The sequence below is a fragment of the Callithrix jacchus genome, chromosome 11, assembly GCF_049354715.1.
Source record: "Callithrix jacchus isolate 240 chromosome 11, calJac240_pri, whole genome shotgun sequence".
Classification (NCBI taxonomy): domain Eukaryota; kingdom Metazoa; phylum Chordata; class Mammalia; order Primates; family Cebidae; genus Callithrix; species Callithrix jacchus.
This window is the reverse complement of record NC_133512.1, coordinates 74,649,755-74,676,941: the sequence shown is the minus strand read 5'-3', so window position 1 is coordinate 74,676,941 and position 27,187 is coordinate 74,649,755. Positions and strand designations below refer to the sequence as shown.

Sequence of the window (27,187 nt, the reverse complement as noted above, 5' to 3'; positions counted from 1 at the left end):
AGCTTGCTGCAATGATAGAGACATTCCATTCTACACTCATCAATACAACAGCAACTAGTCCCAGAGACTAATTGAGAACTTGAAGTGCGGCTAGTTTAACTAAGAAACTGAACCTTTAATTACATTTCATTTTAATTTAAATTTAAGCAGCTACATGTGACTACAGGCTACTATACTGGACAGTTGTAGCTGTATGATCCTGGGCAACATTTCCTAATCTCTCTCTGCCTCCATTTCCTTGTCAGTTAAATGGGAATAATAATAATGCACCTCATATTATTGTTGTAAGGATTAAATGAGATACTATGTAAAGAACTAGGATAGTACCCGGTATAAGGAAAACATTCAGCAAATGGTACTATTGTGGGCAAAAGGAACTAGCTTTGCAATAACACTAAATCTTACTCAAATATGACAATGATATCAACCTAACATATTAAAAAATAGGGAAATACAAGCACTTCCAAAAAGTCAGGTTATAGCAAATATGTGATAAGTTGGAAAGTGGGGTAAATGTAAGGGAACTCTAAAATAGTATGTCAAAAAGTTAGAATTTTAGTTGGATTATGAATGTTACTTTTTTATATATATACTTTAAGTTCTGGGATACCTGTGCAGAACATGCAGGTTACATAGGTATACACGTGCCATGGTGGTTTGCTGCACCCATCAACCTGTCATCTACATTAGGTATTTCTCCTAATGCTATAAATGTTATTTTTAAAATAAGGTAGCAGTTACCATAGCAGCCAGACATCACAAACTCATTTCAAAATCCAAAGCAATGAGCATCTTCTTAAAGAGACCTTGCAAACAATGTATCTGAGCAATATCATAAAATGGCTCCCTTGCACGTCTGGGGTTTATTATATAAAATAATTCATTTCCCAATACTTTTCTCCAGCTTTCAATATCTACTTTACAATTGCACTCAGGATTCTACACATTTTTTTATTTCTTGGAGTTTATTAAAAAACCTCACAACAGTGAAAAAGGTAAAACAATTATTTTGTAAGAAAAAACAATTACTAAATATCTTTTATGACACCACTTTATTATTGCGCCCCTCTGAAAGCAGCAAATATATGTGGCTATATTTTAAAGGAGACTTGAATTCATTTTTTATGATTTCATATTGTTTTTTTGTTAGCTTCTAAATAAAATGCTCTTTCTCTACCTATAAAAGGGTTGTTTTTATTTTTTATAAATGTCATGCGTTTTTGTCTTCCCAGAGTATTTTAACTTCAAGCTAAATTTGTGAAGAAAAGGAGGAGAAGAGACGGAAGAGGACAGAAGGAAAAGGAGGAGGCAATGGAGAAAGAGAAGAGTGGTAGGAGGACAAGGAGAATGAAGAGGTTCGTCAGCTCTCTGTTTAGACTTTACCTGATCAGTCTTCCTCTTGCAACCCTTGTATAAATGTCTAAATGGGGCAGGGATGGTAAGAAGCACAGAAGGTCACTGCTGCTTCTGACATGTGTCAGTCTCATCTGTTTAGCACCTTGAACTATACTGCAGTGTCTTTTTGTCTTTTTCTTTTGTTCTCTAGATCTTCCCACCTTGCTCAACTTTCAGACATTATAGTTGTTATCTTGAAGGGTAAAAATAAAAAGAATTTCTTTTTTTTGTGTGTGTGACTTTGTTCCAGTGAAACTTTATTTACAAAAATAAGAGGCCCTGTCAGACTATAGTTTGAGACTATTGTTGAGATACATACACCTTTAGGAGTAAAAATGATAGAAGAATGCTCCCAAATGTTGACTCCTTTGAATCCCAAATTGAAGAACAGTAACACGTTTCCTAGGAATGGCTCTTTTAAAAAATCTCCAGTCCTCCAAGAAAGAGAAGCCAGGGAAAGTCCAACAAAAGTTTCCCATGGTGTAATTTTGGGAATGAACTGAACAGTAACTTGGACATCATTAGACTTGATTGAGCCCTCATTATGGCAATAAAAAGAATTTCTTTTGGAAAACAATCTGTTTAAAAACAAGTTTTATTTTCAAATGTGTTACTGTTTTCTTGGCTCTATAATGTTTTTCTTCTTTGTGTTAAGGTCAAACATTACAAACTATAAAACCCAGATATCTGATTTTAACAGAATATCTTCTTTCAATGCCAAATTTCACTAGTCAAGGTGAGCCATTCAGAATATGTGTCATTCCATATTTATATACACAAGATATTAAAGCATAAATGTGTTTCATAGCTTGTTTTTAATCTTGAAATAAAAGTGGAATCTGTTTTTTCTTTCTTTCTTTTTTTAATTTGAGATGAAGCCTCCCTCTGTCACTCAGGCTGGAGTGTAGTGGCATGATCTTGGCTCACTGCAACCTCCTCCACCGCCTGTGTTCAAGCAATTCTCCCGCCTGAGACTCCCGAGTAGCTGGGACTACAGGCGTGTACCACCAGGCCTGGCTAATTTTTGTATTTAGTAGAGGCGGAGTTTCACCATGTTGGGCAGGGTGGTCTCAATCTCTTGACTTCATAATCTGCCCGCCTCGGCCTCCCAAAGTGCTAGGATTAAAGGTGTGAGCCACTGTGCCCAGCTGAATCTATTTTCTTAAATAGAGTTTAGAACATACAGAAATGATATGATCTCCCATTGTACTATGGGAAAAATCAGCATGTTAACCCTTTCTCTAAAAAGAGCTGATAAATTGTCTTTATACCAGTTTCTAATAGAAAGCTTCAGACTGTGACATCAGTTTAGTGTACTAGAAAACAAGGCCAACTTTTCTTCTTTTATTAAGATGGAGTTTTGCTATTGTTGCCTAGGTTGGAGTGCAATAGTACCATTGTGGCTCACTGCAACCTTTGCCTCCCCAGTTCAAGTGATTCTCCTGCCTTAGCCTCCCAAGTAGCTAGGATTACAGACACGTGTCACCACATGCAAGTAATTTTAGTATTTTTAGTAGAGACAGTGTTTTGCCATGATGACCAGGCTGGTCTAGAACTCCTGACCTCAGGTGCTCCACACACCTCAGCATCCCAAAGTGCTGGGATTATAGGCATGAACCACCACACCCAGCTAGAAAAGAAGACAAACTTTCAGTGACAAGCAACCTAGGCACTAAACTACAATAGTGGGTAAAACAGCCATGGTCTCTGTTCTTAGGAGGCTTCCAGTAAAAAGGCTGCAAGCAACCACTGCAGCTCCTTGCAACCCTTTGCCTGAGCCTCAATGATATCATTCTACAGCACTCCAATCCCTAACTCCAAAAAGAGGGTGAAAAGGGCACCCATACCTGGAAAGTTTCACACCTTCTTCTGTTCTCCCCTCACTATTAGGAAATCCCTAAAAGGCCTAGTATGGAAAGGACTGATCATAATAAATAATGAAGTAGCAATGGATTGGCAACACCAAAATGTGCATTTTTTTTTCTAGATTAAAAAAGAAATAAAACAGTGCGGCCACCTGGAGTTTTTATAGAAGAGCAATCTACCAGGTCCTTTATACTTCTTGTTCTTTCTGGGACTGCCTTTCTAGAGTGATTATAAGACAATGATAATGATGACTCTAATACCTAATGTTTATCAATGTTTCCTGTGTACCAGATATGAGATAGGTACTATTTTTAATCCTCATTTTGCAGATGAGGAAACTGAGGCACAGGTAGGTTAAGGAACTGGTCCAAGGTCATACAATTACTCTGTAAAAGAAGTATCCACTACACAAACTCAAATGTTCTGGCTTGGGAACTTAGGCACTTATGTAGTATGGTATAATGGCCTCCACATTTTTTTCCCAGTAAAGCAAAATTATTTCCAATCTTAGGAAGAAAACTAATCTTGAAGAGATCCTCAACATTAGAAAGAAGGTCAGATGTGGTGGATCATGCCTGTAATTCCAGCACTTTGGGAGGCTGAGGTAGGTGGATCATGAGATCAGGAGTTCGAGACCAGCCTGGTCAACATGGTGAAACTCCATCTCTACTAAAAATTTAAAAATTAGCTGGGCATGGTGGTGAGCACTATAATACCAACTACTCAGGGGATGGAGGCAGGAGAATCATTTGAACCTGGGAGGCAGAGGTTGCAGTAAGCTGAGACCGTGCCATTGCACTCCAGCTTGGGTGATAAAGTGAGACTCCATCTCAAAAAAAGGAAAAAAAGTGTGTTAGTCTTCATATCTCCTCTAGTACACCTCAAAGGACTGCAATAGGGAAGGATAAATGAAAAAGTGAAAGATGAACAGAAGGAGTAATAATCCAATTACAGTATTTTTATTATTTCATTTGGTATTTTTATATGAGAACTAAGAGAAATCTACTATACTACATACAAATGTCACTGGAAGTAGAGACCTTCACTTCTTTGCTCCTAATATAGTTTAATCTTAGAAAAACATGATACTAACCCACTATGGGCGATTCATTAGTTCTGAGTTGTCAGTTCAGAAACTACAATCTCCATTTCTCCCATCCTGTTCTCCACAGAGCAATGGCACAAAGTGGTGACTTGACATTTTGATGTTTGGAGTTCGTGCGGTCACAGAGCTAAGCAAAGGCAATAGAATATTTTCCACGGGACTTACATTTTGGACAATACAGCAGGACAGATGACCCAAAAATCCTTCTAACTAGAACACTTGAAAATATTGAATAACAAAGGAGGCCAAGGTGGGTGGATCACTTAAGGTCAGGAGTTTGAGACCACTCTGGCCAACATGGGGAAACCCCTCTCTACTAAAAGTAAAAAAATTAGTCAGGCACGGTAGCACGTGCCTGTATTCTCAGTTACTCAGGAGGCTGAGGCAGAAGAATTGCTTGAACCCATGAGGCAGAGGTTGCAGTGAGCTGAGATCGCATCACTGTACTTCAGCCTGGACAACAGAGAGAGAATCTTAAAAAAAGAAAGAAAGAAAATGAAAATGAAATAAAAATTTGAAACTTTTAAAAGCATGCACATGAGCTTATAGTAAAGTAATAAATTATCAGAGGTAAGAAAAAAGACAAAGCAAAAATCCAAAGACGTAATGGAGCATTAAAGCTGACATTAACCATGGGGGCATCAACTGACTACTAGTGGTGAAGAGTTTTTTCTCATCTTTTTTTATATCATAGAAAATGATACTAGTACAATAGTAATTGCTAGAATAAATGGAAAGGTATCTAGGAGCATCTATTATGCTAAATGTTAACTTTGTAAAAACATTCATTACATTTACTTCATATAAGAAAAAATTGAATATAAATATATATTAAAATATATTGAATATAGCCTCAATATCAAGTATATTAATTTGTATAAACCATGACATTGAAATATTTGTAAAATTTTAATGAGTAACTTGAGCTTTTTGTAATAAACATATAATAATATGATGCTTATAATAGTTGCATGCAATTCCTGCTCAAAACTTACAATGCCCTTTTCAAAAATCTCAGCATAATCAGATTGTTTTCCCATAAAAGTTGTAGCAGATAAAAAATTGACAAACTTGATAACCAAATGAAAAAGTTAGAAAAAGAACAAGAATAAATCCAAAGAAAATAGAATAAATGAAACATTTTAAAAAGCAAAATGAATGCTATAGGACAGAAGAATGTAATACAGAAAAATTAACAAACTTAAAGCTGGTTCTTTTAAAAAGACTGTAACAAAACTTTGGCAAAATTGAGCTAAAGAAAATAGAGAAGACACAAGCAAATATAGGGGAGTAGCTTTATGACAATAAATTTGAAGATCTAGATAAAATAATTGGACAAATTCTTAGGAAAATATATCTTAAAAAACTGACTTTAGATGAAATAAAAAGCCTCAATGATTCTATAACAAATAATGTATTAAGCAGGATAAAAATCTTTCCATAAAGAAACAAGAGACTCAGTTTTATGAAATAATTCTATTAAACATTCCAAAAACAAATCATTTGACTCATACACAATTTTTTTTCAAAGACAGAAAAAGAGACTTCTCAACTTTTATGAATCTTATATAACCCTCTTATCCAAGCTAGGTAGATAGTATGACAAAGGAAACAAAAAAAGAGCAACTTAACTCATGAAAATATTTTTTAAAAAATTTTAAAGTAGATCTACCATTTGATCCAGTAATCCCACTACTGGGTATCTACACAAAGGAAAAGAAGTCATTGTCTCAAAAAGGCACTGTGTGCATGTTTATTGTAGCACAATTCACAATTGTAAAGCTATGGAACCAATCTAAGTGCCTATCAATTAATATGTAACTAAAGAAAATGTGGCACATATAGAGCATGGAATGCTACTGAGCCATAAAAAGGAACAAAATAACGTCTTTTGCAGTAACTTGGATGAAGCTAGAGGCTATTATTTGAAGTGAAGTAACTCAGAAATGGACAACAAAATACTGTATGTTTTCACTTTTAAGTGGGAGCTAAGCTATGGGTGCACAAAGGCAAAGAGAGTGATATAATGCTCTTTGGAGATTCAGACTGGGGAGGGTGGAAGGGGAATTAGAGATTCAGAAACTACATATTGTGTACAATGTACACAACTCAGACTACAGGTGCACTAAAATTTCAGACTTCACCACTATACAATTCATCCAGCTAACAACCACTTGTACCCCAAAAACTGTTGAAATAAAAAAAAATAAAAATAATAAATATTAGAAATTGAGTCTCATGATGTATGGCAAAGTTGGCTTTATTTTTGAAATGCACGATTATGTCAACATTAGAAAATCCAATATTATAATTTACCTTATCAATATATATTAATTCAAAAAAGTAATTTGATCACTTGAATAGATGCAGGAAATGTATTCAATAAAATTCAACTTATATTCACAATTTAAAAACTTATCAATGTAAGAAATAAGGGAGCTTCTTAAACCTAACTAGTTTTTGCAAAAATAAAAATCTATAGCATATGTCATTCTAAATGGTGAAATATTAAAAGCATTTCCTTTAAAAACAGAATCAGACAAAATTAAACAATATGCTACCCAGGAATGTGTACATTAGTGATAAAACTATAAGAAAATGTAAGGTAATAACACAAAAACTCAGGAAAGTGGCTACTTCTGGGTGAGAGGAAATGTAATCAGGGGAGTGGGTAGCCGGTAAACAAATGGTCATTTATCATTATTTAAAACACACACACACACACACACACGCCATACACAATGTAAAATATGTTATTCATAACATGAGGCAGATGAAGTGAAACAGTAATGGCTAGGCTAAGTAACATTTATAACACAATAGACATTTAAATCACATTTCTATACTAAACTTGGATAATACTTTAACACATTTGGGGAGAAATTTCCAATGAACTGCTCATGTTATAATGAGACTTGGAGATGAAGAACTGTGAGACTCATTCCATTTCTTGAATAGCTCTATTATAATTAAACCTTCAGTGTATAGGGACCACCACTCACAATCATTCGGTTGGCTTTCTAGAGACTTTCCAAAAACAAAAATCAATTCTTTAATAATATGCAAAAGAGAAGGGAACAGCCCTTGTGAAATGCAAACTCACACTGATTGCAGAACTTTCCTCCTTTGTTCTCTGCACACTGAGTGTGGCCAAACATTCTAAGCAGTCACACAGTAATGCTAGCATGCTTTGCACTATCAATATTTCAGATTTTCTACTTGGTTTGTTCACACACAGACACTTTAGAGGGAGCTGAGAACATAGCAGGGCATTGGGGCTAATGAGGGAAAATTCTGGTAAGGATTAGAAAGAATGCTCTCTGAGTATAAGATGGAAAAAAATTATTGATGTAGAGAAGGGAAGTGTGCTTTTCAAAAATTTTCCTCTAAAGAATTTTCTGCACTTCTGGTTCCTACAGAGACAAAATAGAAAGCAGCTTGAGAATCTGTGTCTCCTTTGAGCGGTGTTCAGTGGATAATGCTACATGTGGGCATAACAGCAACTAGTTCCTTTTCTTTTGTTTTATTTAAGGAAATAGAGACTAGAATTTGTAGGTAGAAACTGATGATTAAATTTGGTGCCCAGTTTTTCATTCTGATTTTGTTAAGCATTATTTGCCTACGGCTGGGATCCATGTTCTGAGTTATCATAAACATTATTTTTAAATTTTGAAAAGTCCCCAAAGTTTTCCAAGAAATGGGATTTCCAATGCTACTTTTAAAATTTTCAAAACAAGTTCAAGCACCTGCAGAGACACAACTATAATGCGTAGCTCATGACCACCAAGACCAAATGGCTGTTTAGAATCCTGAAGTTCTGAATTCCTCAATTTCTTTTGCATTATCCAGTGACCTGCTCAATTCATTGCCATGTGTCCATCTCCAGTCTAAGAAATAACAACCAAAATGTCCAGATAGGGATGACCATGCCAATGAGTTCTCCAAAAAAGGAGAACAATGGAAGTCACGCCAGCTTCTTCAAAGGTCCGATGAATTATAGAGAGTAATTTCAAAGTATTTTATATCAAGGCAAGGGGCTGCAGAAATTTCAGGAGGATCTGGCTTTTCCCTTATTGGTAAAGGAGCTTTTCCTTCTACTGTATGTTTTCTGATAAATCCTTTTTCTTATTCTTTTTCAACCTTCATGTTTTATCCTCCACCCTCCATCCTCTAGAATATCATCCTACAAGCGGTGTCAGGGAGAAAATGACTCTGGACCTGACCCTGTGAAAGGCAAAATTCTGAGAAGTCAAGATGACAAGGCTGGAGCTCCCTCTAGAGCCCATCCTGCTGACAATGGAGGGGTCTTCAGCCAAGTGAACTGGGGCTGGTGGATCCTGACCCATTTCCCCATCCTAGCTCATCTTACTAAAGAGCCCTTTCAAAAGACTGAGAGGTCTGAAAGAGCAGAACTATATTCACCATGGTCTTCAAGACTGCTCAGTGATACTCACTGGCATTCCAAAAACAGTCCGGTTGAACAAGCTTATTTAGTAAGTTCTCTTGTCAAAATCAGCTCTAAATAGTCACCACAAAAGGAATTTGGGTGAATAGGTAAAGTAGAGAATGTTCATTTGCTTATAGTTTAATCCAAGAGTTTGTATTGTAGGCATAGAAGTAATCATAGAAAACTTGATATTCTGATTTTATAATAAATTGGTGACTTTAAAACTAAAATGAAATATTTATAAGAAGCAATGTTATTGCTTTTTTACTTTAGAAAAGCTAAAGATATACAAGGAATTAACATGCTAATGAAAATGGAACAACATAACCTTCATTTGAGCATAAGTCTGAAAATTTTAAATCATTACCTTCTTTGCTGAGGAAAAAAATAAAGATTCACAGATAAACATTGAGAATCCTAATTTTCAATGTATTACAGTCACATTTTGAAGAGCAAAGGAAAAATGTTATTTCTAATTTGTTCCTGATGTTATTAGAGTCAGAGAATATTCCATTTTGCTTTCAATAACTGTGAAGAGGAAATAATTTGGGTAACAGCTGATAATATTTCTCTATCATTTGGAGGAGATTAGTAAGAATGACTAAATGTTCAGGTCTTGACACAATTAAAAACTGTCTTGCCACACATTCTTCAAAACATGGCTTCCTTTTTTCAAGTTGTTTAATTGAAGTTATCAAACAGTTCAAAATGATCTCCCAAATACATTCCTATTATTTGAATCATTACTCCAGACATATAACATGGAAGAGCTAGACCTGTTAACACAAAATTAAACTCAACTGAACCTGATATTTTGTAAGTAAAGCATACAATTCATTATAAGGATCACAAGGGCATTTTTATAACACCATGCAAGGTTTACTTTTTTTTTTTGAGATGGGAGTCTCACTCTGTCACCCAGGCTGGAGTGCAGTGGTGCAATCTTGGCTCACTGCAACCTCCGCCTCCCGGGTTCAAGCAATTCTCCTGCCTCAGCCTCCAGAGTAGCTGGGACTACAGGCATATGCAACAACACCCGGCTAATTTTTTGCATTTTTAGTAGAGATGGGGTTTCACTGTGTTAGCCAGGATGGTCTCAATCTCCTGACCTCATGATCTGCCCACTTTGGCCTTCCAAAGTGCTGGGATTATAGGAATGAGCCACCACAGCCAGCCCACCGTACAGTTTACTAAAGGTACTCAAAAACATTTCCTTGATCTCCAAACAAGGTAGATCTGGCATACACAAACTGTGCTACTAATCTGCCTTTATTAGGTTGCACACTGTAAGTTCAATTTTTCTGTTTACTAAATTTTGTAAACACTAACCATGCCTCTGGCCCTGATCTTTCTCATAGTAATAGTAGTAACAGTAATCATAGATAACATTTTTTTGAGTGCTTACTATGTTCTAGGTCCAATTTTAAGTGTTTTACATGTATTAGTTCGATAATCCTAAGAATGCAGAAAATAGATTTTATTTAACGTTTCATGAGATTGAGAAAATTTAACTTTAGATGCCTCTCCATTTTTCTGGTTTTTCTTTATTTTCTTTCTGCTTTAATTTCACTCTATCCTGGATGGTTTTCCTAACATTTACTTTCTTGGTAAATACACAGCAACACTTGGTTAGCAGATGTTATTTTTTAAATGTCTGTAACATGTAATCTCTTTTTTTGTAGCTGGAATAGAACTGTATAAGCCTTAGAAACATTAAGAAAATGAAAAGTCAAAAATAGTTAGATGACTTGCCCAAAGTTATCTAGCCAATAAGATGATAGTTCAAGACGCAAATATTCTGACCACAGCTTAGCTTCCCTTTCTCACCCTGATCCCTCCAGGAACTGCTCAAGTCTATTATTACCTGCTTTGGAACTCAGTCCATGCCTTAGCAACCCTGTCCATCTTCACCACCACTATCAATAAGCAAATCTATTAATAAAATTTCTGCATTTAATTTAGGGCTGTAATGGATGACACAGAGTCAGTAATGTGGATGTTGCTCTAGTCCTGTAGAGATTCACGATCTAAGATTAATGGCAGTAATCTCAGAGGGGTAACCAAGGGAACTTTAGGGGAAAAGAACCACCCAGCCTCTCGGTTAGAGAAATGAAGAGGATGGTATGAGGGCTACCTCATCACACATAAGTGTGCTTGAAGAGGAAACTCTGGTAAATATATAATTATTTCCTTTGTAAACAGCAGCTCCTTCCTTTTATGATGTTACAGAATGGTGAAAATGAGTATTGAAGACTTACACTAAATAAATGGACATTACATTGGGAGGCAAATAGAAAGTAGGTGAAATGGAACTGCAGTGGGAATCAGATGCGTGATGAGCACGTTGATCCCAATTTTTCCAAGGTATTCTTTGGCAAGACTCTTATTTTCTCTCAAACTTAGTGGAAACATGCTGTAGGCCAGGGAAAGAGTATGATTTTGGCTCAAACCACCTATTGGCTCTATGACCTTCAACAAGTTCTTTTGAGTGATTTTTTAAGCCTCAATTTCTTCATCTGCGAAATGGGTATCATAAAACGAACCTTGTAGGATTGTTATGAGGATTAAACTAAAGGTTTTTGCAAGTGTTAGTTGCTCAATAGTTAGTATTTACCATTATTATTTCTTAATTAAGAAAATGAGATTATGTTAAATGATTTTTAATATCTGTCCAACATTCAAAAGACTATGAGTCTATATCTATTTCACACAAGGTTAGTTTTGTTAAATGGTTTTTAAGCTATATTGTTTCTCAGAGGTGGACCATGTCATTTTTATAGCACAAAGGGTCAATCAAATCACATCTAGAAAATAAGTCTAATTTTCAATCAACCCAAAATTTAACTGGCGATACATTAGCAATTAAAGTCATAAATGGAAGTGATAAAATAAAACCAAAGGAAAAAATTCTCAAATTGCTTAGGTTAAGTATATTTTATCTAATCTACCTTCTAATACAAAATTAGTATGAATAACTTGTATAAATCTTCAACAGTTTTCCAAAGAGATGATTGTTTTCCTAAACTCACACTAAATCATCTTTTCTCTGGAATAGTGTTGTTCAAACATTGTGACTACAGCCTACAATAATTAATACATATTATGTTGCAACCTAGTCCACACACTTATGTAAGTATGTAAATGTTTTCAGAAAATAAACGTTTTATAAAGCCCTTTTTACATGCCTTGTATTCATATTTTCTACTCAGTTTTAATCCAAGCTTTAATATTAATTATCTACAAACTGATATTATAACCATTAAAAGGTCACCAACCATGGGTTTTAAAACACTATAGTGGAGCATTCCTTTCTCTATGAAGGTTTTTATAACATATCAAGCGGTCAGTTTTATGCTTTGTCCAGTCAACTGGTTAAAATGTAGATATTCAGTTAACTCATATTTGGCATCACACAAATCCACAATATCACTGGTTATTAATCATTTGAATTTTAGATGAATTCAATTAGTCTAGTTTGTAATTATACATGTTCTTAAAGATGTTCTGAAAATGTATTTACCCAAATGTTCACTGTAAGTTCCCTTTCCCCATTAAAGGCATTATATTACAGAAATCAATTTAAACTCACAATTTATAACTAGGTTTTCAAAGAGAAACTATAGAAATGCTTTTCATCAAATTTTACAATGCCTTCTTCTTTCTTGGGTTGCCTGTCGTATTTTAACTTTTCTCCTTATTTCCACCTGCCATACATCTAGTATCTCTTCCTTTAAATAGCTTGATCTTAGAGTCTGTCATATAATTCCCTGATTGGGAGTGAAGCCATAATTTTTCTTGCTTAAAAACTGGGATTTTACACACAGCTCTGCACCGTAAGGCATATTCTAGCTCTGTTTGTCCTGTGCCAATACATTTTTAAGCCATTGATGATACCAAATTCAACAGGCGTTTGATGTTATTAAATTCCACAGGCTTTCCAATCTTGAATTTCATTGTCCCTTTACTATTCATACTTCATTTGTTGTTGGAGTCACTTTTCTATATCCCTGATATTCTTCACAGCTGGATCTGTTTGCCTTTTTTTTTTTTAATACTGAGCCTTCTGTCAATTATGATACATATTTCCCATTTTGATTTTATAGCACCTCACTCTTCACTTAACTAAAGGCCATGCAGAAAACACTTCCTCCAGACTATTTCCATAAGGAATCTACAAACACTTAAATACATGGGCCTGTGATGTGTTCTGTACTGAAGCTAAACTTGAGCCCGCTTCAAAATCCTGTCTGCCATTGTTTTCTAACAGGGCAAAGAATGTGGAAAACTCCCTCGATTAGTTGGGTCGTAAATGTCTGCTTCTGAGTTAGGGCCTCTTTTGAGATCTACAAGTATTTATCATTTATGTCATTATTTTTCACTGCCCTTTCACTAGCCCTTTCATTAATAAGTCATAATCTTCAAATTTCATGCATTTAGAAGACGAGCTTCACTCAGACAATCATTTAGGATCTCTCTTCCTGTTGACCACACATAGTAGCTCCTACCCTGTTGCAGCCCTTGGTTTCATTAGGGTGGGGAAGATGTCAGAACTCAAGTATGACAATTCTGTGCCAGCAACTCTATTTCCAAAAGGTTTGTTTTCATTCTACACAATAGTAGTCAGATACGGTTCATGTCTATTACTGGTCAAAAAATTATTATCTTCCCCTTGCGGGTCACTTATTTTTCTGTTTCATTTTAGCAAAAAAGGTGAAAAATGTACTCAAGATTATAGTTAAGACAATTTAAACTATGAATAGTACCAGGACCTTGTGCATTGGGAATATCATAGAATTATAGCCATAATTTGAGAGCTTATATTTTTAACGACGATATTAATTACATAAACATTTAGGATGCTGAGGGAGATTATTTCTATTTTTCAAATGCCTCAGTGACTTTTCGTAACAGCATTATGTGTAAGTCATCAAATAACTTATCTACTATTTGCTATATGAAGCAGCCTCTTACTTTCCAGCATTATTACTATCTTCTTTTTATTATTAAGAATAAAGGTCAGCTCCTTAGTCTTTCCTCTTATCAAATAAAAATTCCAGTTGACTCATTATGATAAAGAAAATTCACATTAATTAAAACTGGTGTTAACCCCTAAACTTCAAACATATTATGGAAATTACTCTTTAAAACTAGCCCAGTTCTCATTTGATTAAGCTCCCAAATTAGAATTCTCCTGGAGCATTCTTTTGCTTCATGCCAATGTGATACAAAATACCCTCTTCTCCTCTCCCCATAGTTTATCTCCTCACACCACATGCAGAAGTGCACTGAGCCACATACTGGAACTCTAGCTATATACTCTTTTGTTTCTTTTTTTTTTCCATTTAAAATTTTACTCCCTTTGAAAGATTTCTGAGGTAGGTACATACAGTGCAATATACTAGCCTGGCCATCTGGATTATCTTTCCTGGGTGGTAGCAACATTCCAAACAAAAATTACCAAACAGGTGTTTTCATGTTAAGCCTCTGATACTACATTCTGGTTAGGCTTATATTTATTATTTATTTATAGATGTATATAAGTACTTTCTTATATTTTTACAGTGGAAAAGTTGTTAAATGTGCAGCCTTGCATCAAGAAAAAAAATTCTTAACAATATATTGTATGGGTTATATGGGACCAATTATTTTTCACCGATTTTGCTTAAAATCTCACTTTCATAAAAACTGTTTTGACATCACATTAATATATTTTCACACATCTCTTCAATTGTTATATTTCTTGTCACATTACCTAGAAGGGGAAAGTTTCTAAATTATTTCAGGTCACTATCTTCTAAGTTTGTCTTGGTAATTAAAAAATTCTTTTAAGTGAAATACATTGTGAGAAAACATTAACTGCCCTCACCAGCAGCACACAGCCTTTCCTCTACACATTGGAGAATATTTGAAATGCTCTGGCAGAGAAAAGCCTCTCTTTAGGGTCACTCCATGGCACTGAACTTAAGTTGCATAAGCAGCACTTTGGGGCAAGAGCTCGCTTTCTCATACTGCCAAACGGTAAGGACAGATGAGTGTCCTGAACACTGAGTCTACACCTGAGTACATCTCAGTTTTGTCCCCTCTTCAGAGCACCCCATCAGAGCTCAGCACATTCAGAATCACTCTATCAGAGAAGGTTTGGCAGGTTCCGTGGGAGTTCAAGAAGAGCACATCTGCACCGATTCCCAGTAAGAAGTGGGAAAGCCTGGAAAACATGTATTTTCCTGTCTTTATTGCTCCTGAAGGTACATAAGGAAATCCAACTGAGAACAAGTCCCTGCTCTTCCTGAAAGAAAACCCAGTCTCTTGATTTTTACATAAAACCTCCATTTTGAATGATACGGGTTATTTAAATGAAAAAATAAATGGTAAGGGAAAATTTGCTGAAGCCTGAGATGTGATTATCTCCCAATGTTGTAATAAAGATCATTGCCTACACAACAGAAAAATCTCTGTTTAGAAAAATTTCATCACAAATTAGGTTGTCAAGTCACAACCATTGTCATTAAAGAACAAGGAATAGTTCTTTCAGTGTGGTCACTATTACTGATGCCACACAGCAATGAGAAATGAGTATCGCAGCTTTCAAAGTACACAGCATTCACTTCTCACCACAACATATGGGAAATGTATTCTGTCTCCCAGGTTCAAGCAATTCTCCTGCCTTAGCCTTCTGAGTAGCTAGGATTATAGGTTTACAACACCACACTTGGCTAATTTTTATATTTTTAGTAGAAATGAAGTTTTACCATGTTGGCCAGGCTGGTCATGAACTCCTGACCTCAGGGGATCTGCTTGCCTTGGCCTCCCCAAAGTGCTGGAATTACAGGCATGAGCCATAATTTTAGTAGATATGAGGTTTCATCATGTTAGCCAGGCTGGTCTTGAACTCTTGACCTCAGGTGATCTGCCTGCCTTGGCATCCCAAAGTACTGGGATTATAGGTCTGAGCCACTGCGCCTGGCACAACATATGGGAAATTTAAAGTATTTTTTCCTTTCATCCTTCACTCAATTATTCATTCTTATTTTATTCATCAACTCAACAAAAGTAGATGTACACATACTACTCTGTTCCAAGACATAGGAATAATAATAACAAGACAAAAACAGCAACCATATCCAACACTCGCAGAGGGCCTGCTTACTATAAGCCAGATACTAAGTATACACATTAGTTCTTTTAGTTTTTGCACCAGTTTCCTGAAGGGTACAATTATAAGCATATTTGCAGATGACCAACTAAAGCATAGAAAGATTAATTCCCCAGGTCACAGAGTCCATAAGTGTCACAGCCAGGCTTCAAACCCACATCTTTGAACTCCAATTTCCATGCTTTGACCTCTATGCTCTATAAAGAAAAACAGACAAGGTTTTATGGAACTTCCAATGTACTAGAGAAGACAGAAATTAAATAAACATGGAAATGTGCTGTAATTTCAAATGCTAATGAGATCTATAAGAAAAGAGGAGGGTGCCACAAGATAGGATGGTATAACTGTTCACAGGCTCTTCTTGCAGGCTAAGAAATACAGTGATTACCTTTGGTGATTCTCATCTCAGCTAAAGAACAAAGTTATAAAATTTAAGAAAGCAAGTGGGATGAAAAGAATTTGGCAGAACTAAAGCTGGGAGCCTAGGGGTAACAGACTAAACAATTCAGCCCTTACCCCTTGCCATAAAGCCTTGCCATCTTGGTGGCCCTCCTTGTTGGTACACTCAGAATAATACAGATGAGGAGTCTGAGGAGAACAACCCATTCTGTCTTTATCCCTCCTTAATAAGAAAATCCAACTTGGATCAGGTGTCCCATCTCCACAGAAGAAAGCAAGTATCTTTCCTCATCTGCTGCCTTGGACCAATAAATCAATGATGGATGTCTATAAAACTTTAAATTCCACCTGAATAGTTCAGCTTATAAAAAGAAAAATAAAAAATTTCTTTGGCCTAATATGGACATGGGCTTCTAGAAACAATTCAAGGTATGGCTTATAGTCACTAGGACAAACAAAACAAAACACTTTTATAAATGTGGTTATTAGTAGACTCAGAAACCAAATGAAATATTGACTTAAAGAAAACAAGAACATAGAAGCAGAAAATCAGGTTCCCAGGGGAAGAAATTTCCCTTTCCAACCTGATTTTTTAAAAATCTGAACTTTATTACCCTGCTTGACCAATTACAAATCTACTCCTTTCCTTTTAGTGTTAGAGAAATCACACAGAAAGAAGCCTTTTTTCTCCCTTATGAATAAATAGCTTTTCTATAGATTTAGGAAAGTTTTACATCTCTGATTATCATTCTTTATGTATTATTTTTATGTCTCCAGTGTTCATATAAGGCATGGTCTGTATGTACAGGATTACACCCAAAGACAGTGTGATATATTAGCTCCTAATTCCTAATTCTGTGTTTCCTAGTTTCATACTGTGTTTGAACAAGATTTAGATTGGGGAGGGAGAGGGTAAGGTGTTCATAACACCTCAATTAATTAAGCGTGCTTCACATACCTAGGTAAATGACCAACATCATTTTCAGGTCCAATAAATAAATTAAGTTTTCTGGTTCATTGTTCAGAATCATAAAAATAGTAATTATTTGTGTTGTAATACTATAAGAAATCTCCTGTTTTGTCATCTTAATGTATCACTTGAAATAGGATTTTATATTCTACCTGACTATAATAGGATGTTAGTATATCTAAAAATGCTTAAATAATTAAACACACAAGTGAACAGTTTGATTTCCAATGAGGGATAAACAGTCTCCAATAGGGTCTCAGTATATTAAGGTCTCATCTTTCATATTTAGCAAATTACACTAGAGATAAGTCTAGGTACAGTTAAACAATAGGTAGGAGAAGGCTACTTAATATTAAGTTTAATATTAAAGAGGAATAGTCTAAAGGCTAGACTAAACTTTCAAAGAAACTTACAATAGATCATGTTAAATTTTTTGTTTGTATCATGAGGCTTAATTTAAAAATAAAACCTGAAAACCCATGTTAAATGTAACATTCTTTAGAAATATCTTCTGTATGTCATGCCTTAAAAATCTGTGAGTGACAGATTCTTATTTGACCTGTCATCAGAATCCATTCTTCTTTTATTAATATACTTCACTAATGAACAAAATCATGTCCTACAGTTTACCTAGAAATAAAATACCAAATAAATGCAAACAAAGGTTTTAAAAAGGATATCACTTAAGGATCTGGACTTCTCCAATTGAGGTAAATGTCCTTACATTTTATTTAGTACAAAAACTATCACCACATTTTATATGACATGGAAAACAGGATAAATACTGATGTCAAATGCCTGAGAACAACATTACATTTCACTACTGCAGGTCAGATAATTTTTGTGTGCTCTATTCCAGAAAAAGGCGGCGTTGGGGGGGGGACCCTTGTAATGGCTGCAGTTAATGTATTAACTTCAAAGCTAGCATTTCTTTCTCAAAGATCATTTTCTTTCTCTCCTTTAAAAGAGCGGGGGGGTTAGAGTATGAAATCTCATAAAAATAAAAAACTGAAGAATATGTTGTTGAGAAAGCACCTGCAAAGGATTTTCAGACCTTTGAAAAACGATGTAATCTGAATCACCTGTCTAAATAGGTCATTTAACTTAGAAAAATTAAAATTAGCTGTGCAGGGTCAATTCTTTTTCTACAGCATCTGCATCTTGTGTGGCCTCTTCAAAGTCAAACCAGAGCTAAGTGTCAAGAATAGCCATCATACATGAATTTATTCCAAATCTTAGTTATTCTGCTTGAAACGGCCATAAAAGTTAACATTATATATAAAAACACAGAGTGAGGGGTGCTATAAAAAGTTGGGGACGGAGGTGCAGAAGGAGACGCAGAACTCACATTTCACGAGAATAATGGTATGTGTAAAAGAGGGAGTCTCTACTTTTGCTCATTTCTTGCTTTTTCACATACACACTTTTACAGTATATGGCAAATCAGAATCAGGCGAGAAACGACACAAAACAAATACTTCCACACAAATGTAGTCTCCCACAAGCTTTTCTTTCGTTATCAACTAGCAATACAGTATTACGAACCTTAACGCTATTGTCCAGCACCTTTAAGTATTTACTCACTCTACAACACTCTGGTAAACTCGGGGATTTAATCCCTACTCCTCAGAAAACCTTTCCAGGAATAGAATGAACCACAAAAATCTTGAAACTAACATCTTAAAAATGAAAACAATAAAATAAAATGCAAATGAGAAGTTTAGCTGTCTAAGATATTCAGTGTTCTCCTACAACTAGATCATCCATAAAATCAAAAAGATCTCAACAATGTTGGAACAGAAAGGTGTCCAGGACCCTTGAACCCTTGACTTTAGAAGGGAGGGCATCCAAGGCGGCTGGCAGAGACACAATAGGCATCAGGGGAAGTACAGTAAGGAGTCAGTTAGTTTTGTTTCAAGACTCTTCAAAGCCATCAGGAAATGTACCCCATCCTTTCTGGGTTAAAAGTAACTTTGATGCACAGAAAAAAAAAGTACTTTCATAACCTCCGGCTAGCAATAATTTATCATCCACATGCAAAGAGTGATCGGAGATGCTACTGAAACAGATTCTCCTCTCTGCCCACTTCCCCAAAACGAGATCTGGAGGAATCCTGATTTACTAAAGACTCCTCTCTGTTTAAAGATGAAATGGAAGGACCTTTGCACGAACAAAGAGGCAAAATGAAGACTTGACATTGAGGAATTGCGAAAGAATTTCTAAGCTACATTCTTCTTAAGTGGGGGAAACCCAAAACAGAATTAAGGTCTCTTCACCTCCAGACGGAGGAGAAAACATAGATAACTGCCCGGAGCGGAGAGAAACAGCATCACTCCAGCCACCGCCCCCTACCCCTATTCCCAGGATCAAGGACAGAAATAGTCCCAGTAGCGAGGGGCAGGGCAGGCTGGCTGCTCCTTCCACTACGAGCTCTCCAAATCCGTTTTTCACTTCGCCCAGTCAGTCCCTCTGTAGTCCCTCAGCACGGACCCCCGCCCCCATCTCTCTAAGCGGCCACTTCTCCGCCCCACATCCTTAGTTCTGAGCGGACTCGGCCCCACAACCGCCCTGCCTCCGGTGCGTCCCTCTGAGTGGCGTCCCCCACACTTGGGTGGCTCACGAAAGCCCCGGGACAAGGCGCCAGCGCCGGGACTGGGGAACCCCGGGGGTTCCGGCCTCGCTGGGCTCCCGCCCCCCTACACCTCGACGCCTGAGCGGATTAGGCGGCTGGGCTCACTGTGGCGCGCACAGCCCCCGTCCCTCCCACTCTGGCCCCTCCCAGGCTCTGGCGCCCCGGGGTCCTCCGCCTCCGCGGAGGTGAGCGCGCACTCACCGGAGGTGAGCTGCATCCAGGCACAGATCTTGTACACAGTGGCTGTGTTGCAGAAAAAGAAGAGGGTAAAGCAGACGATGCAGGCGATGATGAGCATCATGGAGAGACCGATAAAGAAGGAAGCAGCTTTGAATGCGCCCGAGGGCAGCGTGGAGAAGTCCGTGAAGCTGCCCCTGCAGGTCAGCTCCCGGGAGAAGCCGTTGCCGATGCAGTAGTGGAAGAGCCCGAAATAGCCGGCTTGCGGGGTATCCACGCCGTCGCCGATCCAGTAGGGCTGGATGAAGCACACCACATTGACGATGGCAAAGCAGATGGTGAAGATGGCCCACAGCACGCCGATGGCCCGCGAGTTCCGCACATAGTTGGTGTGGTACAGCTTGGCAGCCTCCTGAGCCGGGAGCATCGCGGCGGCGGCGGCGGCAGCGGCGGCGGCTCCGGGCATTCTCCCCCTCCTCCTCCTCCTCCTCCTGGTCCTCCGCCTCCCCCCGCCTCTCCGCACGCAGGAGACACACTCACCGAGCCTCGCGCGCTGCAACTCCCCTGCCTCCGCCTCAACCCAGCAGCACCAGTTTCATAGTCTGCATCCTCGCTCCCGGAAGGAGGGCGGGGGAGCGCGGAGCACCCCTCCGGCTCGCCTGGCACAGCCTCCTGGCTCCCCTCCCTCCCTCCTGGCCCGGGCTCCGGCCCTCCTCACTACCCTCCACCCCTCTTCCAGCCGCCGCCGCCGCAGCTGCAGCTACTGCAGCTGAAGGCGGCAAATCCCTCGTGGAGCACCGCGGCGCGCAAGCCCGGGACTCCCCCTGCTCGGCTTCACGCCTCCCTCCCCGCTGCCCGGCCCGCGCTGCTAGTGCTCAGGGACGCAGAGGACCGCGGCCACCCCGGAACGCCCATCAAGTGGTGGACAGGAGCCAGAGAAGCGGGCTTGGATTAGAGGGCGAGGGTAGTCTAAGAAGGGGGCGGGAGCACCCACAGGGATACTAGAGGCAACCCCAGGATCCTGGTGGGTGTGAGGGGCCGGGCTCCAGAGACTGATTCAGGGAGCATTTCATCACCGCACAGCAACGTGCTTCGACCTCTGCATCTTTGCAGAGGCACGAGGGGCAGGCAGCGCGGCAGTTGCAGGCGAGGGACGCCAAGGGAGAGGAGGCGTACTGCCCCCAAGAGTCTTGTTACCATAGAACTGCCCCTGGCTAACTCCCTGGTTGCCTTTAGGTCGACAGGTGGAGATAGAAGTTGCGCAAGAGCCTGGCGGACAATAACGTAAAAGACAAACCTCAAGGGTGGTCTCACATCTCCGCAGCTGAGCTTGCGTCCTCTGCGTTTTTTCCCCAGGCAGCCAGCGGAACTGTATCAATGGATGCCCCATACTTTGCTTTAGGTCGCTTCCCCGACAAATCCCCCCATAGATTGGACCCGCTTATGCTTGGAAGTGACTGTCACAGAATTTTATAGTTTGTTTGAAAATAGGGTAGTTCCACCAGTATTCCATTTACTATTGAAATATTGACAGCTACTCTGTGCCCAGGCGCTGAGCTGGGTGCTAAGGGTACAAAAAGACGCAGCAGATGATTAATTGTCCAGGAATTTCCATCTCCCCCTAATACCCAAAGCTCCGGTTAACCAGTGCTGTTTTCAGGCTAACTGATCCCCGAATTATCCATAAAGAATTCCTTACATTTTCACATGGCATGGCTGTTGTACACCTGCCCTTCATGCTGTTTCTTTAGCCTATGTTTTCCCTTTTAACAGTCTTTCTGTTGCTTTTAATAGTTTCTACTTTTCAAACTGCATTTCTCTATTTCTGATGGTTATTTTTTGTTTGTTTGTTTCCTTCTGATTCTGATACAAAGAAACGTGTAACTACCTCCCACCCCCAGCTGTGAAACCAGAATGCTTAATTGTAGGAGTGGATTTTGGTAACAAATCATTTTGAACCATATGATCACCGAATTTTCTAAGCATTTCTATCAGAAAATTCTGATAAAATTGGACCCTAAGTCTATACCTAATTGGCTGTATCAATGGCTATTCCATGGAAGAAGGGTCATACCCTAAGTGATGAAAATTAACTCTTCATTTGATAATCTGAGGATTTGAGATTCTATGAAGAGGGAGAGGGAGAAAGTGGAATAGGAGTGTGAGACACATAGGATAATGAAAGGGCTGTTGCTGAAACTGAGAATGGATCTAAATGCATGAGTTTCAGAATCTTCCATTCAGCTTTTTATATAGGCATGAAATTCATATATTACACTTCAAGGTCCATCAGACAGAGCTTTGAAAATCAAGAGAGAACAATTAAACAGTAGGGTGAGACATGTAAGTTTAAGTAAGTAAGAATTTCTAGCAAGTGTGATTGTAGACTCTGAGAAGGTCTTTAAAATTTCAGACGGATTTGGAGGAGGTGACAAAGATGACCTAAATATGGGCTAGCCGAATATAACACTTGCAGGTCTCTAAAAATACAGTTCATGATGATGCATCATCAGTGCATCGGTAGCAGTGGAGGGTCAGAATTTGTTAGGTGTCATTTGTTTTAACTCTCCTGAAGTTGTTGGTAAATCAGAAGCATTTTAACATGGAAGGAGAAAGAGGAAAGGAGAATAATCAGATTTATGCGGCCATTTGGCACACCATGTGTCTCAGGGGCAGAGATAGCTTTACAGCAAGAACTGACAATAATTTCTAGTAACTCTCTTAAGCCCCCAAGCCCCCAAAACCTGCTTTTATGAAGTAATCTCTCTTTAAAATAAATGCCTGAAAGAGATCTTACTGTTTCCATGGAGTGGTTGAGATGGGAGGTGGCTGAGAAGGGAAGGCTGAGAATCAAAAAGCCTGGTTTATACCTCAATGCTTGAATTGCCTTTATGGGACAAAGAAAAGACTGGTGGGTGACTCAGATTCAAATATGATTCAAAGAGCTTTTCTATTTGAGTCATGCCCAAGGAGAGCCTTATTCTTATTCCAGGTTTGGAATTGCCTCTAGGTTTGTGTTCAGAATCACCACACCAAGGGGCACACTCAAGGTGTCCATTCTTGTCAACAGCAACTAGGATCAGACTAGTGTTGGTGTATTGCTGGTCTAAAGTGCTCCTATTCCCTCGGAGAATTTGAGTTGTTGCTTCTTGAGGTTAGGGTCAGTCAGGGATGAACTGCATGCTGCCAGTGGCCCTTCTCCCTATCTTCATCCTTCCCTGTACTACAGCAGATTTTCAGGATGAAGCAGGATCTTTAAAGAATCTAGCAAAGCCAAACACCGTATGTTCTCACTCATAGGTGGGTGTTGAACAAGGAGAACACGTGGACTCAGGGAGAGGAGCATCACCCACTGGGGCCAGTTGTGGGGGGAGGGTAGGGGAGAGACAGCGGTGGGGGTGGGGGAAGGAGGGGAGGGTGGAGAGGGATAACATGGGGAGAAATGCCAGATATAGTATGCACCTGAAGTTAAAAAAAAAAAAAAAGAATCTAGCAACTAAGGATGAGCTAAAATACCTGTGAACTCCTGGCTTGCTATCAACCAATTCAAAATGGTCTACCCTTTCCCATACCCTTTTGTCACCCACCCCCCAACCCTGTCCTTAGTAACCAGGGATCCCAGATGTAAGACTGTTTCTACCCTTAATCTAAAACTTTTGGCTTACACCCTGTAGACTTTAGGAGAGTTGTGACAGCTAAGCATCTGGGCAATTTACTTCACCTCATCATCAAATCTGATGTGACCAGGAAAGCTGCTTTGGGGAGGAGGAAATAATAAAACTAGCCTGATTCATGCTAAGAACTTGCTATTGATAGAAAAGTATTTTGAAACTATAACATGATTCATACGTGCTAAATACCTAGTAGAAGCCAGTGTCATAGACAGCATTGAATTAGAAACACTGAACACGCAAATCTCCAACTTCACTGCTAAACTGTTTTCCTGTGACTGCCGCAAAGGGTCAGTAGTGAGACTCACACTCACTTTTTTGCAAACTGTGTCTCAATGAATGTTAGGTCTCTACCAGAGAAAGCAACAAAAGAAGAATGTGGCCATGTAACACTGCTAAAAAGATCCTGGGTAAGGTAAAGAGCTAAATGTTTTGATCCCAAACTACGCTGAGACAATATGGGAGAGCGGGGAGAGCATGAAAGCCCTCGAGGACTACAGACCTGGGATCCAGACCTAGCACCATCTTTGTTGAACTATGAAAGCCTAAGGATCTTACAAATCCACTTTCTCATCTCTAAAATTATGGTGAAGAAGATGGGACATCAGATGAATACTGAGCTGCCTTTCTGCAGTACAGTTTTATTCTATGAATACTCTTTCAAGATAACTTTGAAAAAATATAAAAAGAGAAATACAACCCAGTACTTGGGAGAAAAATTAGGTAAGACCTAAGAAAGATATATCAGACTGTGGTGAAATAGACATTTTCTTTAAAATTGAAAACCCCTTCTGAAATGCCATCAGTATAATTTTTCAAGCAATAGCTGCTTAGAGTTTTCAGATGAGTCATTGCTATGACCTTGGATAATGGAAAAAGAGATGATTTCTACAATCTGTTACTTAATCGATTTTTAGGTCTATTGCCAAGGTCAGTATTACATTCCACTCCAGAATATAAAGATTCTAGTAATGAAGCTTTTTTCACTCATCAAGGCTTTCTTTTGCTCTCCTACTCCTTTAGTTTTTTTGGGGGGGATTTTCAGAAACCAGGAATCACCTCTTAGATAATCAATCACTAAGTTAGCAGTGGCAATCAGATAGATTGAGTATTTCAACTCTCCCTGCAAATCAAGATCAAATTCATCACAGGACTCTGAATTCATTGCACCTTAGTCTGTGTAGAACTTCAAATGGGGAGGGAAATGGGAAATGGAAATGCCAGGCTTTCTCCTTCTTTCCTTTTCTCCTCTGTTATGAATTGAATTATGTGTAAATTGCCCCTTTTTAAAGTTTTTGTTTTCATTTTTTCCAGAACTCAGTTAAAAGCATAAGTTGTTTTCTCATAAGGCTGACCATCTAAAAGAACATATTAAAAGAACTCTTTTGCTATTAATCTGCCCTTGATAATTTTAGAATGATTCTGTCTAAAGATACGTAGTGACCTCTACTGAATAAAATACTACAAAAATATGACCATCACCTGAAGTGTGATTTTTTATAATCTGTCATAGTGATATTATATTAAAATTTAAACTTCAGTGTGCAGGTTCTATGTTTTTTGACTCTAACACTAGTTGATCTTCTTGATCTTTAAAAAAGAAAATTTTATCTGCTGTGCCTTCTGAACGTGCTTTATGATGTTTCCCACTCAAGGTGCAGCTTGATTGAAAATAAACACCTTCAATTTGAAACATCTACCCTTGTACCTTCAATTTGGGGCCTGTATTTGAACCCACTACTTGGATTCTCTGCTAAAGGCATCTTTATCCGCACAGCTTGTTTCTCCTACTTGGCAATCACTTGAGTCTCTCAAACCAACAAGTTTAGCCTTTTAGAGAAGATCCCCAAGCCACATATTCTATATTTTAAGTCTTAGAATTCCAAACACATTTCTAAAGGTGCTTTCTTTTGCTGCCTCAGTAACACAAAAATATTACTCTTGATAAATCAGTACTTTTGTTGTAGAGGCACCTTTTTATATCTGTATTAGTCAGCTCTTGCTGCAGAAGCAACACAAACTCTCAGTGGCTTATAACCACAATCATTTGCTTCCTACCTACAGCATGTGATAAGTTGCTGGTTGGCTGTAGTCCTGTTCTAGACAGCGGACCTGACTGCAGATCTTATCTTCTCATTGTAGGGTCCAAGTTGATAGAGCAGCCTCTATTGAGGACATATGGTTTTATGACAGAGGACAGAACTACAAGAGGCTCAGGTGAATTATAAAACTGTATATAAAACTTCTGCTCAAATGTAGCATGTAGCATGTTATACTCCATTGGCCAAAGCATATTGCATTGGCTGAAGCAGATCATACAAAAGTCAATGTCCTGGGGATGTATAATCTTCTTAAAACAGCTGAGTGAAAATCTCAAGAACTTTTATGAAAGTTGCTACCTTCACCCTCCCTGCTGATAAAACTTTAACACCAACTAATTTTTCCAAATGTTTCCTGGCAAGACTACATGCATATGTGATTTTTGTTTGAGGGTTATAGACTTTCAAATCAAATGACCATTTCAAACTGAATAGCCATTTTATCCCACTCACTGTTTTACTGAAGAATATGTTCCTTTTTGTCTTTTTATTTAAAAACTTGCAAACTGAAAAGGGCCAATGAAAAGCTAAATTTATATTAAATATCTTCACTTTACAATATTCAAACATGAGATATGATTCTGCCTGTTAAAGTGCATATTGTAAAAAATATTTAGTTTCAAAGTGGAGACAAAACTTACCTTTTGAATTTTTAGGACTAATTTATAGTGTTTTCCAAACTTGAATATGAATCTTTTTAAAGGAAAAAAACCCTTAGTGGACCTATTATAATGACTTGCTAAGTTATTATTTTAATGTTTTTTTTTCTTTTTTCTTTTTGAGACAGTCTCGCTCTGTTGTCCAGGCTGGAGGGCAGTGATGTGATCTTGGCTCACCACAACTTCCACCTCCTGGAATCAAGCATTTCTCCTGCCTCAGCCTCCTGAGTAGCTAAGACTACAGGTGCATGCCACCATACTTGGCTAATTTTTATATTTTTAACAGAGATGAGGTTTCACTATGCTGGCGAGGCTGGTCTCGAACTCCTGACCTCATGATCCACTTGCCTTGGCCTCCCAAAGTCTGGGATTACTGGTGTGAGCCAATGCGCCCAGCCTATTTTAATGTTTCTTACATGGACAGGATAAATACTAAAAGCCTAACATTTAATTTAATCGGAGTTCAGTCATGGCAGCATGAAGAGGTCAGTATTATCTTCTCCTCCAAAACAAGTAAAACTGAATAAGATTGTCAAAATATTCATTTCAGGGCTCTGAAGATTGACTATAGGCAAACAGTAAAGTGAGAGGTGTTTATTCATGAAGAACTGCTG

General features: G+C 38.3%; 1 protein-coding gene across 3 annotated transcripts in view; it reads right to left on the bottom strand.

The window, feature by feature from the left end:
- The window catches only part of LHFPL3 (LHFPL tetraspan subfamily member 3), a 628,028-nt gene extending 607,085 nt beyond the window's left edge, over positions 1 to 20,943 (bottom strand). For all 3 annotated transcript variants that reach the window (XM_035254019.3, XM_035254020.3, XM_035254018.3), the window contains exon 1: positions 20,169 to 20,943. In XM_035254019.3, the coding sequence (XP_035109910.1) occupies positions 20,169 to 20,610 (442 nt within the window). In that variant the 5' untranslated portion in view covers positions 20,611 to 20,943. The remainder of the gene's footprint in view (positions 1 to 20,168) is intronic.
- Between the last annotated feature and the right edge of the window lie 6,244 nt (positions 20,944 to 27,187).